We start from the raw sequence: 14,147 nt of genomic DNA on the forward strand, positions 1-14,147 counted from the left end.
TTAGAATCAAATTTAAGCTCCTATGCTTTGCCTTCAAATCCCTCCACAGTTATTGTCCCACTTACATTTCTGACATGGTAAAAAAATACTCCCCCTGCCGCTCTCTCCGCTCCTCCAATGACCTACTACTGACTTCCTCACCCATAACCTCATCACAAGCACGGTTACAAGACTTCTCTAGAGCTGCCCCGACTCTCTGGAATGGTCTTCCTCGTCCTATTCCGCTTGCTCCTACTTTCTGCTCATTTAAAAGAGCGCTCAAAACCCATTTTGTTTTTAAACTTGCCTACCCATCTTCTTCTGTCTGCTAAACCCTCATTACTTCCCACCACTACATATCGGCCATCCTATTAGTCTGTCATTTGCAATCCCTATTTATTGTACAGCGCTGCGTAATATGTTGGCGCTATATAAATCCTGTTTAATAATAATAATGTATAGGTAGTACTGCAGCAGTGATTGTACTACCACAATATATGTCAACACTGGCCAACGATGATTAAACATACCGCATGACAGCAAAGAAGACAGCAAACATGCCAACTGCACTCTCTAACAAAAGTAGCCACATATTTGACATTCATACCACCTTTTTGGTATATAGTTTGTCCATGCGAGCATATATAAAACATAATAAAAATACCCAAATATGCCTTGATATCCACCTCAAGCATTTCCCTGCAAGCAAGCAAGCACTCTGACCTAAACAATTCAATTGCTTTTGAGCCTAAGAACATGCTCACAGGAGTGGCCAGCACAAGGCCAGGAATGACCCCATTATTGGGGCCTTTATTTCTCTAAAGTCAACCATTACAACAGGAAAGGGGGATTATGTATTCAGAGACAAGGGGGGGAAGGGGGTGATGAACTGGTGAACTGGTAAACAAAGTACTCACACTGTAAGAACAAAATTGAATTGTACATGTATTTGTCTCATTAACAATAATTAGACAGCTTGATTTTTTTTACACATCATTCTTGCAGCATGTATATACAGTGGTATCACAAGCAAGAATCTTGTGTGTAGTCAGTTTCCTGCTGCTAGATTCTTTCACTTAAGACAGCATTACGAGAAACCCAAAAAGTAATTTTCCAATTCTAAAACAAAATAGTTTCCTGAATGTAGCCTTAAACGAAGCACAAGTTCATGCAGTAGCAGAAATTACAGCACTAAACATTTTTCCAGTGGTAGAATTTTAAAACCCTCTAAAAAAGGTCCTCAATTTAGAGTTAGAATCCGTCCCTAAAAATTATTGCTTTCATTCTGGCATGCCAGGCAAAATGTGTAGTGCAAATGTAAAGACAGTGTGTTCATTTGCATACAAATGTGTGTTTACAGGTTTTATTATACTTTAATATTTTTTTTATTTTAAAGTAATTTTATTGCCATCACAAGATAGCTGGATAGACAGCTGGTGATTGAGAGTCTTTTTACTCACCTTAATCACACCTACAACACATGGTGAGCCAATGCAGCCAAGGAAGCAAAACCCTTACATCCTTGGCAGCAAACATGTTAATTAAGGCATTTTCTGTCATTTAATATGTGGAAATAACAGCTATACCCAAGATGGGACAAAAGATCAAAATGTAATGTCTCAATAAAATGTCTTGAACCAGCAAAGACCAAGTGAATCTTCTGGGAGAAGAGCAGATATAAAACAATATCACATCTGGTACTAAGAAATAGGATTAATAGACAAAGATAAAAATACAGATGTTACTTGATATGGTGGGCACATTTAAGCCTTTCCTTTAAGCGATAAAAAAACAAAAAACAAACAGGAAACCCAAGTGCAGTGCTCAACCCAGAAATTTTTTTAAGCTGGGTGGGAAGAAATTGTAGGCGGGTGGCAGCCCCTGTATTGTGACCAAACTCTTTAGTAGCCACCCAAAAACAGCCGGGTGGGTGCTGAAAAATGCCGGGTGGTGAACCCAGCTAAAAGGGCCTGGGGAGAACCCTGAAGTGGTTTTGTGAAATTCACTAGAATGATGTTTGAACGTATGCACTTGCTGTAGCTAGGTGCCATGTGGAGTATGCCACAAACCTAAATCAACTCTTTACCAGGTTTCACATAGATCTCATTTCAAATGAAGCACCTTTTCCTGCTGTAGTTATAAATCTATACAAAAACTTACACTTACAAATTACATTACATTAAATTACATTAAAAACATACAATTACATTACAAGATGTTGGTGCTACATAAAAATCCTGTTAAGTAATAATAGTCAGATAGAGATTATAAAAGAATGCACAAAACTCCTGCTCATCAACAATAACAAAACAGATAAAAGAAAAATGGGACTATGAAAATACACTCAAGTGTGCATGTTAATATCCAACAAGTGTGCAGCAAAAATTATCTGCTAATGACTGCCTTCTCTTTAAAAACTGATTGCCAGCTTTATTTTACTTTGGAGATACAGCTGGTATCTTGAGCCCACCTTATACCTGTTTGAAGTACAAGGACCATCAAAAGCCCATTTCTCCCCACCCATGCTGTCCTTGCTCTCCTCTTTAGCTATTTATTTTCTGTCTTTTATACATATACAATCAGCTGAATGTGTAGACTTGTCTTGGGATGGTCTGTATGGAAATACATTCTGTCCAGAAATGCCTGTGTGCCCATACAGTCTGTGGGATACAGAGCGGTGAACTGAAAAATCTCCTATCCTTGTTCAAGTTCACTATTCAGCTGTCAGGTTTTTCCCCACACAAACATGATACAAAAGCTGAACTTTGTAATTTATTTTTTTTGTCAGCAGTGGCAGAAGACAGCTGATAAACATTAGTGCAAATGGAAGTGATAAAGGATTACCTGCACACTAACATACAATGTGCCTGCAAAGCAGGAGAACCACATATGTGACTATAGATAGGCAGAACAGTGCTCTCCTCACAGAGCCAACAACTGTAATAACTTTGAGCAGTGACTGCAATAAAATCACTGGCCCTCTGTCTTCCTTCCAATGACATACCTCTGCCTTTGACCGGTTACTTCTCAGAGACTGACAAAGACTTGGGACTCCCCCCTCAGACACCAAATGTCATGTCAGAGGTTAAGGTAATCTAAAAAAAAAGTACTGAAGTACACAGAGGTAGGGGTGGGAGGTTGAAGGGTAGTTTTAAGAATACAAGACTAGAGTTTAGCTGCAAGGAAGAAGTAATGAAAGACCAAAAAAGATAATCTAAAGTAATGGTATTTTACCAACAAAATGTTTAGTCAATGGTGCCTGCCGCTACCCATAAGATAAAAAAAAAGCATGCAAGTTTATGTCAGTATTTATTCCAAAAAAAATATGTAAGCTAAATATCCTTAAATAACAGCAAGATTTAGTCTTCCTTGATCAAAAATATATCTAAATATGTTTATACTTCACTGTAAACAAAACACCTCTACAGCTCAATTACAGCTCAGGGTACAATTAACATGCAGTGTATACCGTGACCATGTCACCGAATATACAAAAAGATCACCAGGTAGAAGAAATACTTTAATACTTGGCCTCAAAAGATGTATCACATACAACTGGCTACCATTTACATCCAAACACTACTCCCATATGTGAGCCAAGGAAAAGATGCTGGAAGACATCTCAATACCTTCTGTCCTGAATGGTGGATGAATTGTAATAGTATCATGCTGAATGCACAGGAGAGAATAATGAGCCAGAAAAGGTACTGAACGGCTAATGCAATGTAATCACACTGCAAATAAAGTAAATGTAACAATTCTAAAATAAGCAAAACCAATTAACAAAAGTCAGACAATGGATCGATTGCATTGTTTTAGGTCAGTGTTTCTTGAACTTTTTAAATTGCAGAAACCCCCAAGAATAATTATTATGAAATTTAATGTACAGCGCTGCGTAATATGAGGGTGCTATATACATATATAGCACCCTCATATTACGCAGCGCTGTACATTAAATAGGGGTTAAAAATGACAGACAGATACAGACCAACACAGGAGAAGAGGACCCTGCCCTGAAGAGCTTACAATATAAGACATGGGGGAAGTTATCACACAATAGGTGGGGGATATAGAATGATGGGTAAGTAGAGAGACAGAAGATGGGTACTATCAAAAGACAAAAAAAAGTGATTTTAAGCTTATGATCACTAATATACTTCGATATAACCATTTTTATATTAAACAGATATATTAACCATTTTTAAATGATTGCTATCATTATAATAAAAAAAATATTCTCAGCAACTCAACAAAATTTAACGTGCTGCTAAAATAAGCTTTATAGAACTTAATACAGTTAGGTCCATAAATATTTAGTCAGAGACACCTTTTTTCTATTTTTGCTTCTGTACATTACCACAATTCATTTTAAATGCAACAAATCGGATGCAGTTGAACTGCAGACTTTCAGCTTTAATTCAGTGGGATGAACAAAAAGATTGCATAAATGTGAGGAACTAAAGCCTTTTTTCTACACAATCACTTCATTTCAGGGGCTCAAAAGTAATTGGTCATACGACTCAAAGGCTATTTCATGGGCTGGTGTGGGCAATTCTTTTGTTATGTCATTATGAACTAAGCAGATAAAAGGCCTGGAGTTGATTTTGTAAAAAAAAAAAAAAAAAAAGGCTTCAGTTCCTCACATTTTTATGCAATCTTTTTGTTCAACCCACTGAACTGAACTGCAGACTTTCAACTTTAACTGCATCTGAGTTGTTTCATTGAAAATTAATTGTGGCAATGTACAGAACCAAAATTAGAAGAAAAAAAAAGTTGTCTGTCCAAATATTTATGGACCTAACTGTATGTTTTTAATATTTCGGAAGTGTACCCTAGACATTTTACTTGTCTGCCAGGCAGTGTCCAAGCTTTATGGCCAGCATTAAGTTAAGGTGGTCACAATCAGATCTTTCTATCTATAGAATTAGGCTGTTTTTACTTTCTAAACATGTAAAGGCTAACATTCAACTAGTGGGCAAATTTACTTACTAAAGGAAATAAACAGATGTTGGCAAAATGTTTAAAGAAACATAGCTGTGTGCAGCAGGTTGAAAGTCACTTTTCTTCCAATGTAGGCTTGTACTGAAATTTTCAAAAACCTATTTCATAATAGGTTTTTGAAAATTTCATAAAATGCCATACCAATTTCATAAAATGCCATACCATCTTTGCTGAATGTACACTGAGGAGTATTTAAGGTTTCTTTACGGTTCGATCACAGGTGGCATGTGTAGGTGGGAGGGGGTGCATAAGTGGATTGAGGTGGCCCAGTGTGTATTGATTACATGCAGCAGAGAATATTGAGGTTAACAAAGCTGGCTGTACTGTCTGACAGGGTTGTTAGTCTGTAGTTCAGCTTTGGAGTCCAAGTCACACCAAATGTATGCAGTTTTGGACAAAGCAGGTGTTAAAAAAAAAAAAAATTATCTTTCCTATTGCTATTTGCGAAGCTGCTAAGGATTTTTCCCACTTTTTGTCACGGACATTAATGGTTAGAAAAAAACCTGCTCTTGCTTTATCCAAAACAAAAATTATTTTGGTTGGTGATTGGTTTGCGGTGTCAGGTCGAATGGAATATTTTTCCACAAATCAACTTTGTTCCATTGTGGTAAAATAGAATGTGTTTAGCTTTTGTTACTGGCAAATAGTACAAGACTCAACATCATCTTAAGAAAAAAAAAATATTTCAGATACATTTGAGCTAAAAAACAAATCACCCTTTACAGGACCAAAAGTCTTAACAGGGCTTGTTGAAATTCAAGTATTGTACAGTGGAAATCTTCACATTACAAATCTAACATTGGAACAAATCTAAAATTGGCCAAAATCTACCACAGGACCACCAAACATTCCTGGAATTAACAATAAAACAAACCTATGCAACGTTCACATGAATCCAAAAAAGCATTACATGTTGTACCAACAGACTTAACTTTACATATTGTGTGAAAACACAAAATTATTTTGCAAATGCTGGTTTATTTACATGCATTTTATAATCTATGGAATTTGTATTAAAAAGACCTTTTAGGGCAAATGCTGTGTTTGATGTACAAAACCTCAAAATGTGTCTTTTCAGAAAAACTGAATTTTGGATTATCAGTTCATTACATTCAGAATAACAAGACATGGTATGGATAAGAAGGATTTACACAGGCTCATAAGGAAAACATATTTGTAACCTAGAAGTAGATCATTTGTTGGGCGTCTGCTTATTTTTCTGTCCTACTGGGTTGTTACAGAAGGGTTAAGCCACTCACACTCTCAAGGAAATGTGCCAGAAATATAGTGGTGTAAATCTTAGAAAGGAAGGAAAACACAAGGAATGAATTGCTGCATTAAATAAACCGTACGCTCACTTTAGAGACAACTGTTGTTTTGTATGCCTGCCAGAATCAGACTAAAGGGCAGAAGTTGATGGCCTTACAAGTGAGTAATGACATCTTAACTGCACCCTGAACACAGCTCACTGTGTAGAAGACTCACCTGCCACGTATGCAATCACTGTCTTTGGATCGGCTGAATCTGCATGTCCAATGTCTGTGTCATATAGAACCTTACACTGACTACCTGGCCAGAAAGAAGTTAACAGTCTGAACTGAAAACAGATCAGTGACTGCCACATAATTAGTACTCAGAAATCAGAATAGGTATTTTTACAGCAGATTGAAAATGTTTTGCGGTGTAAAAATAAACTGAGGTTAACATTTTATCAGCATCCATAGAGAACAATTTGTCATCTATTGAACAACCAATAGAAAATGAACTTCAGACGAGCTTTCGTTGCAAAACATAAAACTAAATTATCTTAACAAAAAAATCTACTCAATATTAAGGAGCCACTGAATGAACAGATATTGTTATTGGACACATTAATAAAATGATGTGAAGATGTTGGAGTGACCCACGTTTCTACTTATTTGTAGGATTGGTTGTCAAACACTAACACAATTTGGACTTCCATCTTTCCTTCACAAAAACATAAGCTCGTGGGACACCAAAGTTCAGTGTTATTTATTGGAGGCTAGGGAAGGGTTAGAATATCTGCCAAACTTCTTATTCTACTTTGTATCTCCATTTAGGAGATTTTCCCCTAACTTTCTGTCTATTGCACAGTGATATACAGAACAGAAAGAAAGTTAAAATAAACATATTGCATGGGCTTTACAATATTAATTCAAGTTTAAAATAAAAAATATGTATTGGATTGCAAGAACTGATCAGTGGAAGTCCTGTTTATTTATTGGGTTTGGCAGACTTAAGCTGCATACACACGTGCAATTTTTGTCATTGACATACAGCACCGTTCTGCTCTATGGAGGGGGGGGGGGGGAGAACGACGGAGCGGCACCCTGCTGCGCGCTCTCCCCCTTCCCTTGCATTAGGATCGCTCGTCGTTCATGGATCCGCCAGGACGGAATTATCGGGCGAGAAAAATCTGACGTGTATACGCAGCTTTATAGTGGGTTTTGTTTTTATAGTACTAACACTTTCCTAATGGAGCAGCGTTCCTTCACATGTTTTCTTGTAGACAAAACAACCTACATTTTTTCATACATAATAAAGAAATATACAATGCAGTACAAAAAAATAGAGAATTCCTTTTATATGTAATAGTAATGCCAGCAGCGTAATGGTTTATCAGAGCACTGGAATGACCGAACACTCATTCATTCATTCTGTCCTTTTCACACAGCGAATATTGTGGCAGTAAGTGAAAACGTGCACATGTAAGTCAATAGAAAAGCATGGAAATAGAAAGCATCTGACTATCAATGTAGCAATCAAAACTGCTACAAACAAAATTACATTGCTATGCACATTGTCAAAAATCCATAAACATAACAACCATGAAGAAAGTTACTGAATTTTAGAATTATTAACTTATTCCAACTACAAATACTTTTCTGGCAGTAACCAAGCCAAGTGTGGGATTAAGTTATATGGCACTGATGCACATTAGGCATGCAGTTTGCCACAATACCAGTACTAATTACCGTAGGACAAGTTATTAACCTTTTGAACTCCAACCATCCTGGCAGACATGCTATAAGCAGTCTTTATACCCTTAAAAATCATTGAAGTATAAAAATGCTGGCAGGGTGCAATCAATTATTATCATAAAAAGACAGTCACATTCTACTTTTGGCAATTAAGTTTAACAAATGTACTGTAGTGCAAAGCGTGCAAATAGGATATGCTTTTCAAACTCTTCTTTTTTTTTTAAAAAAAAAAGGAAAGGCACGTATACACAAACAGACACACACTAAGTGTTACAAACCCTATACGCAAGGTACAGAGGTAATGTCTTAAGGAAGGACCAGAACTGTGGATGATGCACCCAAAAATGGCAAATGGACGGCAAATGGCTAGTCACCAGCCTGTAAGGCCCCGCTTTCAGGGTATTTCAAGATGAAAAGCTTCACTACTTAGACTCCGGTTTCAGATATTTTCTGTAAGATACCAAACCCTTTTAGAGTTCATAGGCCCTTATTAAAACAAATGTGGAGAATACTTCAAGTCGATCACACAAGCATTAATGGTTTCTTTTCACGTTGACCAGCTAACTACAAATGTTTTTGACAATTTTTTTTTTTTATCTGAAACCTAAAATTATTAAAAAGTAATATGAACATATAATGAAATCGTAACTTGACTGTTTGCATGTTGTTGAAGGCTGATTAAAGAGGATTTTTTAAACATAATCCTAAAATCCCCCCCATAATTAAACTGAGTTTTCTAAGGGCAATCAGATTGCTTACACATTTCAAATCATCCTCAATCAAGTGGAGGAGAAAAAAAAGAAATCTTACATACTTCTGCTTCTTGTTGATTAAACTGAACTGTGTTTAGGCACTTCAAAACACTACTGTTGTGATCCACTACATTTATACACAGCGCAATAAACAATTGTTTTGTTAAGGATTTTTCAAATTCATCAATTCAGGGCATAGACTCTTAATGTGCTACTTCAAAATTGTCAAACCTGTAGGGAGATCTACAGGCACAAATAAAATTTTGTTTATCAAGCCAAAACCTTTTGGTTTTGGATCAAGTGTTTTAGGGGGTTAAGAATAATACCGCTATCCTTGTCTCTATTATGGCCACATTCAGAATATACTCCTGTATTTTTTTTAAAAGAATAAAAAAAAAAAAAAAAAAAAACACTAACAGAAACTTGTTCTGAGGACAAACTCTCTACTATGGGAATTCTCAGTTTTCCCCACAGAATATTCTCTAATTTACCAGAAATAATTTCCCCAATGATACACAGACAAAAAAAAAAAAAAAACAATACACCTTTTTATCCAAATGCAGCTTTTTACTGTGGGAGGAGTAGCACATAAAAGTTTTATACTACCTAGTACAGAGATCATTTTGTTTAAAAAGACAGAAATAACCTTGACCTTCACTGATTAGAAGGCAATTAGTTTCCTGGTAATAGTCAAAGGACAGCACAGATAATTGGTAAATCATAAGAGGCACCTCTACACCCTTAGGAATGGAGCACTGAGCTAGGCGTGTCCTGAAAACCTGTGGATGGGTAGGCATCTATTACTCATTAGGCTCAAATTCCAGGTGAACTGATTATTCCACTGGGCGTAGCAGCAACCTGTGCCAAAAAATCTCCATGTTTTTGCTGCCTATCAGCTATGTTGGCTGACAGGTACCTAAATTGAATTTAATAAAACAGACCTAACCAACCATCTTGTTGTCACCTATGACTACGTACTCCACACGTTGATGGGCAATAATAGAATAAGGAACCCAAAAAAAAAAATGAACAAGCATGAAGTGCATAGAGCCTTTCTCTGATATTAGTTTATTGTAAGCTGCATATATAGACAAATAGACACTAGGAAGAGGTTTTTATGATTGATCCTACTATAATCATGTAACGGGGTACAGTGGTTCAAACCTTTGCAGGATTACTGCTGCTCAACTCAGAATAACCTCTTCTAATTTTCAGCCAATGCCCTGTATAAATATACCGTATGCTTATTATGCTCTTTGAGAAACAAGTTTGTGCTGCAATTCTTGATGGTGGTATAATAAGAAGCAATTTCACTTTACCTCTCACTTGACAATGCATAATATTGTATTTGAGCCTGCTTATATTCCTGTAACTGTCTTGTGTGGTTCTAAAACCAACAGACATTGCGATGCATGTACAACATTTATACTTTTTACAGGGGGTACAGAGGTCAGAGAAGAAAGAAAAAAAAAAAAGACCTCAAAATAGCATCAAAAGACAAAGGTGTTCCTACATCTAACTGAAACCACCTGAACCAGAAAAAATCTCTTAGGTCAGCCCATTTGCTTCTATCGATTGTGCCCAATATGCAAGGAAAACAGCGTAATCATAATCGTAATCAAGGAAACGCTAACAATTCTGGATGATGGTCAATGCTACTTCTAAATGACCTATAATTTTTTTTTAATGACTAGGGTACTAAGGCTATGTTTCCATGTTCACTTTGTTGGTAAGGTTGCAGTGCGTTTCTTTACTAACCAGAGCTATAGCATGAGCAACAAAACAAGGTGCCAGCGGTATAGGATCACTAAAATCCAGAAGCGGGTCTGAACCTGGCAGCCAAAAACTAGCAGCATTTGCTGGTGGTTTTGCCACTTAACACTGCTTGCAAAAGCAGTGTTCATCTCAGTAAGGACTCATTGTTCTTCCCAGTAATTACAACCTTCCTTTACTATAGCCTGCATATCTATATCTATATATAAAAATCTTGTTTTAAACTTTATCTGGATTCAGGCTTTATAGTAAAATGATTAAGTGACTAATATTGGGTATCCCCATGCACACTGGGGTGTGATCAATAATTCCAGTGCCATAATTCTAAGCTTTTGAGCTATAAAGGTTTTTAAAGCCTTGCCTGTTTGACAATCTTGAGTACCATTTCATGGGCATGGACAATTTTAAAATAATCATATTTACCCATTTTCTTGAATAACCTCACCTATAATATTTTACAGGAAATTAGGCTTTATAGTATATCTATGTGTACTAAAATTATTCTGAGTGTATTTTTTTTTAAATTCAGATTAATTAGTAGTATTGGACATAAAAACTAATTGATGAGCTGTTTCTCCTTCACTGTCCAGTCATGGTAATCTGGGAATACTGGAAGCAATTTAGGCCAGTGTAAAAAAAAAAACAAATGGATCTTTTATGTATTTGCCAAATGTCATCAAAGTCATTGCTACCCATCTCCAAAAGTTTATTGGTTCTGGAACGCCTGCAGGAATTTTAGGTGGCAAGTTGAAGGCATTTAATTGCAGAAGGAAGAGCACATTATCTCAATGGTAGACATCTAAAGGTATACAAAACACCAACCTAAGCAGGTTCATCATGACACAGCTTAAGATACCGAAACAGAAAATAGTGTGGTAAATTAATGAAAAGCAACCCTCAATCCATTAAAGGTAGCCAATCTGTCAAACAATATTTGTGTAAAGATTTTCATCTTCAGAACATCATCTTCAGAACAACATTCCTGGTATGGGGAACTATATGGGGGGATTTGCTGGTGCATCTTGGCTGACATTGGCAGGGCAGGATAGTCTGGCAGGAATAGAGGAGCTCTTGCAGTAATAGTTCACATCCTGCCCATGTCCCTTCATGCGAACACACAATGAGAAATATACACAGCCTTGTGTAGTTCTCCACTGATTTTCATATACAAAAGATAACACACAGGAACACAAACTCTATTTACAAGAGTTCTTGGAAAGGGATGTTTAAAGCGCTCACATGAAGACTGGACATATCAATCAATCAAGGGCTGATGAGTTAAAAAAAAACTATGCTTCCCAAGAACTACACCAAACCACATTTCAATTATTTAGGTAATTTGCTCAAACATATGATCAAACATATGATACTTTTTATATGTATTTGATGTAAATGTGTGGTGGAATGCTTATTCTGTAGATATGAGCCTGTAGAAAAGAGTCAGACAAAATTTTCTAAACTCTGCTATAAATCCAACCCATTCAACAGAATAAATCTCAAAACTAATATTCTTATAAAACACAGCTACTGAACTGGAACATTTTATTGTTCGCATCTCATGGAAGATGTTTGCTCCCCTGCTGTCTGCGTGTCCATGGCATAGGCAGTATGTAGATTTTCACCAATAGAAAGATGAAAATGTTGTGAATTGCTGTATTTTATCACACAACACAAAGATAAAGTATGCATTATACTATACTAATTTCTATAGCTGATTTCCCCATGCAAAGCACACAAAGCATTTCATAAACTTTTATAAAGTAGTAATAATACATCAAATAAATACATATTAATTTGCAGGTGTCCACTGACGTAAGTAATCCAACATGGCCTATCACAATGGCTGCGTTTATACTATCATGTAACTATGCAGCAGGGTTCCCCATGCTTGTCCTCCCGTCCATTGAATGGAGCAGTCTGTACAGCCACCTTCTTAAAAAATATCACCCCAAATATTCACTTCAGGTGACAGTATTGGCTCTATTTATAAGGCAGGGAATCTGACATACCCTGGTGGGAATCAAATACGGCCATTAAAACACATGGACCTGGCAGATTCCCATGAGGTAATGTTTGTTGGAAGATGTCCGATTCCTTGTTTTATAAATAGAGCCTTATGTGAGCATTAGCATAGCCAACATACCCCTAACCTAAAAGATCCTCAATGTAGTATTGTAGTCAAATGTTACAGGTCATTATTAAGCATTGGGAAAACATTGTAGCAGGCAAAAATATACAGCCTGCAATTCCTCGAAATATATTTCCATGCATATGTACAGCCGCAGGAGTCTGTAACACTTGTTGTTCTACCATCACCCAGAGGAGCTCACAACAAAATCCTTCACAGAAGTTTTATGCATATGTTTTCCAATATACAACCACATCTTTCAATCCAATATTCTGTAAATGAAAAAAAACCCTCTATGTTTATGGTAACTTGTCCTCACCACTTACTAATACATTTACTAATACTAATGACAGAAGAGGCTGAGGTCTGCAGACAACCCAGGCTATTTTGTAATTCTACTGCAAGGTTTTGTTTTTACATCTCCACAGTATAACACAATTTGCAAGTCACACAAAGGGCTTCTTTTGCTTTTTATTATTTCAGTACTCAGGCTATTCTTATAAATGTGAGGAATTTATATATTAAACACTCTGAAAGAACCTAAAGTTAGGGAACCAACACTTTCATTTTGTTCTTTTCGTTTTGAAACTTGGGTTACAGGTTTGTCTAGAAATTAACCCCTGACTTGATTGGCACTTTATATACACAGGAATGACTCCGCTACAAATTATTCACACCAGGGTCAAGACTGGCTTCATAGCTTGGACTGTGCGGTGCTGACCCGGCCCCCTCACCTACACGGGCTGACTGGCTCTTTACCTGCAAGGGGGCTGACCGACCCCTTACTTGTTATATCCAATGGTTCCTTACATTTTTAGGGTAAATGTCTCGTTATTAAAGCACTGCAGACTTATTAAAGCCCAGGCCCTATAGGTGACTGGCCTGGGCCCTTTGGGATAACTTGCTCCTCAAACCTGTACAGCATTATTATCCCCATCTATGGCACATGGGCTGCAGGGTCCGCCTCACCGGCAAACCCTCGCGGTCCCCAGGACCCCATTGTAACAAGGTATAAGTGGCCCCCACTGAACCCTATGTGCTCCCTGGTGATGTGAATGGCAGCAGTAAGCCTCCCATGTGTCCCAGGAGTAAAGAGAAGTCCTCACCCTCGGTGTGGCTGCGGGCGGTGTGCAGGGTGAGCAGGGTCAGGATGAGGCTGTAGAGCCCCGGGCAGGCGGTATGTCCGCTCCTCTCCTGGCGGGCACAGCAGTCGCAGTGTTGGTGCTGCAGTAGGATTGGTGTCCTGGCCATGGCTAGCGGAAGGCAGAGGCTCTGCTCTCTACCAGGAACACAGCATGTGAATGTACTCCGCCAGCGTCCTTCCCGTCTTCCTTGTCACACTATTTCTCACACCTCCGCGCAATCTGTCAGCAACTCCGACAGCTCTTCACTCTCTTCTAGCTGCCTTCACCTCAAGAACACTCCACCAGAGCAGTAGATATCCAGGGGACAGAGCGTCTACCTGTGTTTTCATTTCCTCACACCAGTGCAGCGCTCGCCGCAAACATCCGC

The 14,147-nt window shown here is 37.6% G+C and overlaps 1 protein-coding gene across 1 annotated transcript in view; it reads right to left on the reverse strand.

The window, feature by feature from the left end:
- TMEM131 (transmembrane protein 131) overlaps window positions 1-14,147 on the reverse strand; it is a gene marked incomplete in the record, with an annotated part of 89,414 nt that extends 75,267 nt beyond the window's left edge. The window contains 1 exon segment of the mRNA XM_072412979.1: window positions 13,742-14,147. Within this exon segment, the coding sequence (XP_072269080.1) occupies window positions 13,742-13,886 (145 nt within the window).

This window comes from Pyxicephalus adspersus, chromosome 1, assembly GCF_032062135.1.
Source record: "Pyxicephalus adspersus chromosome 1, UCB_Pads_2.0, whole genome shotgun sequence".
Classification (NCBI taxonomy): domain Eukaryota; kingdom Metazoa; phylum Chordata; class Amphibia; order Anura; family Pyxicephalidae; genus Pyxicephalus; species Pyxicephalus adspersus.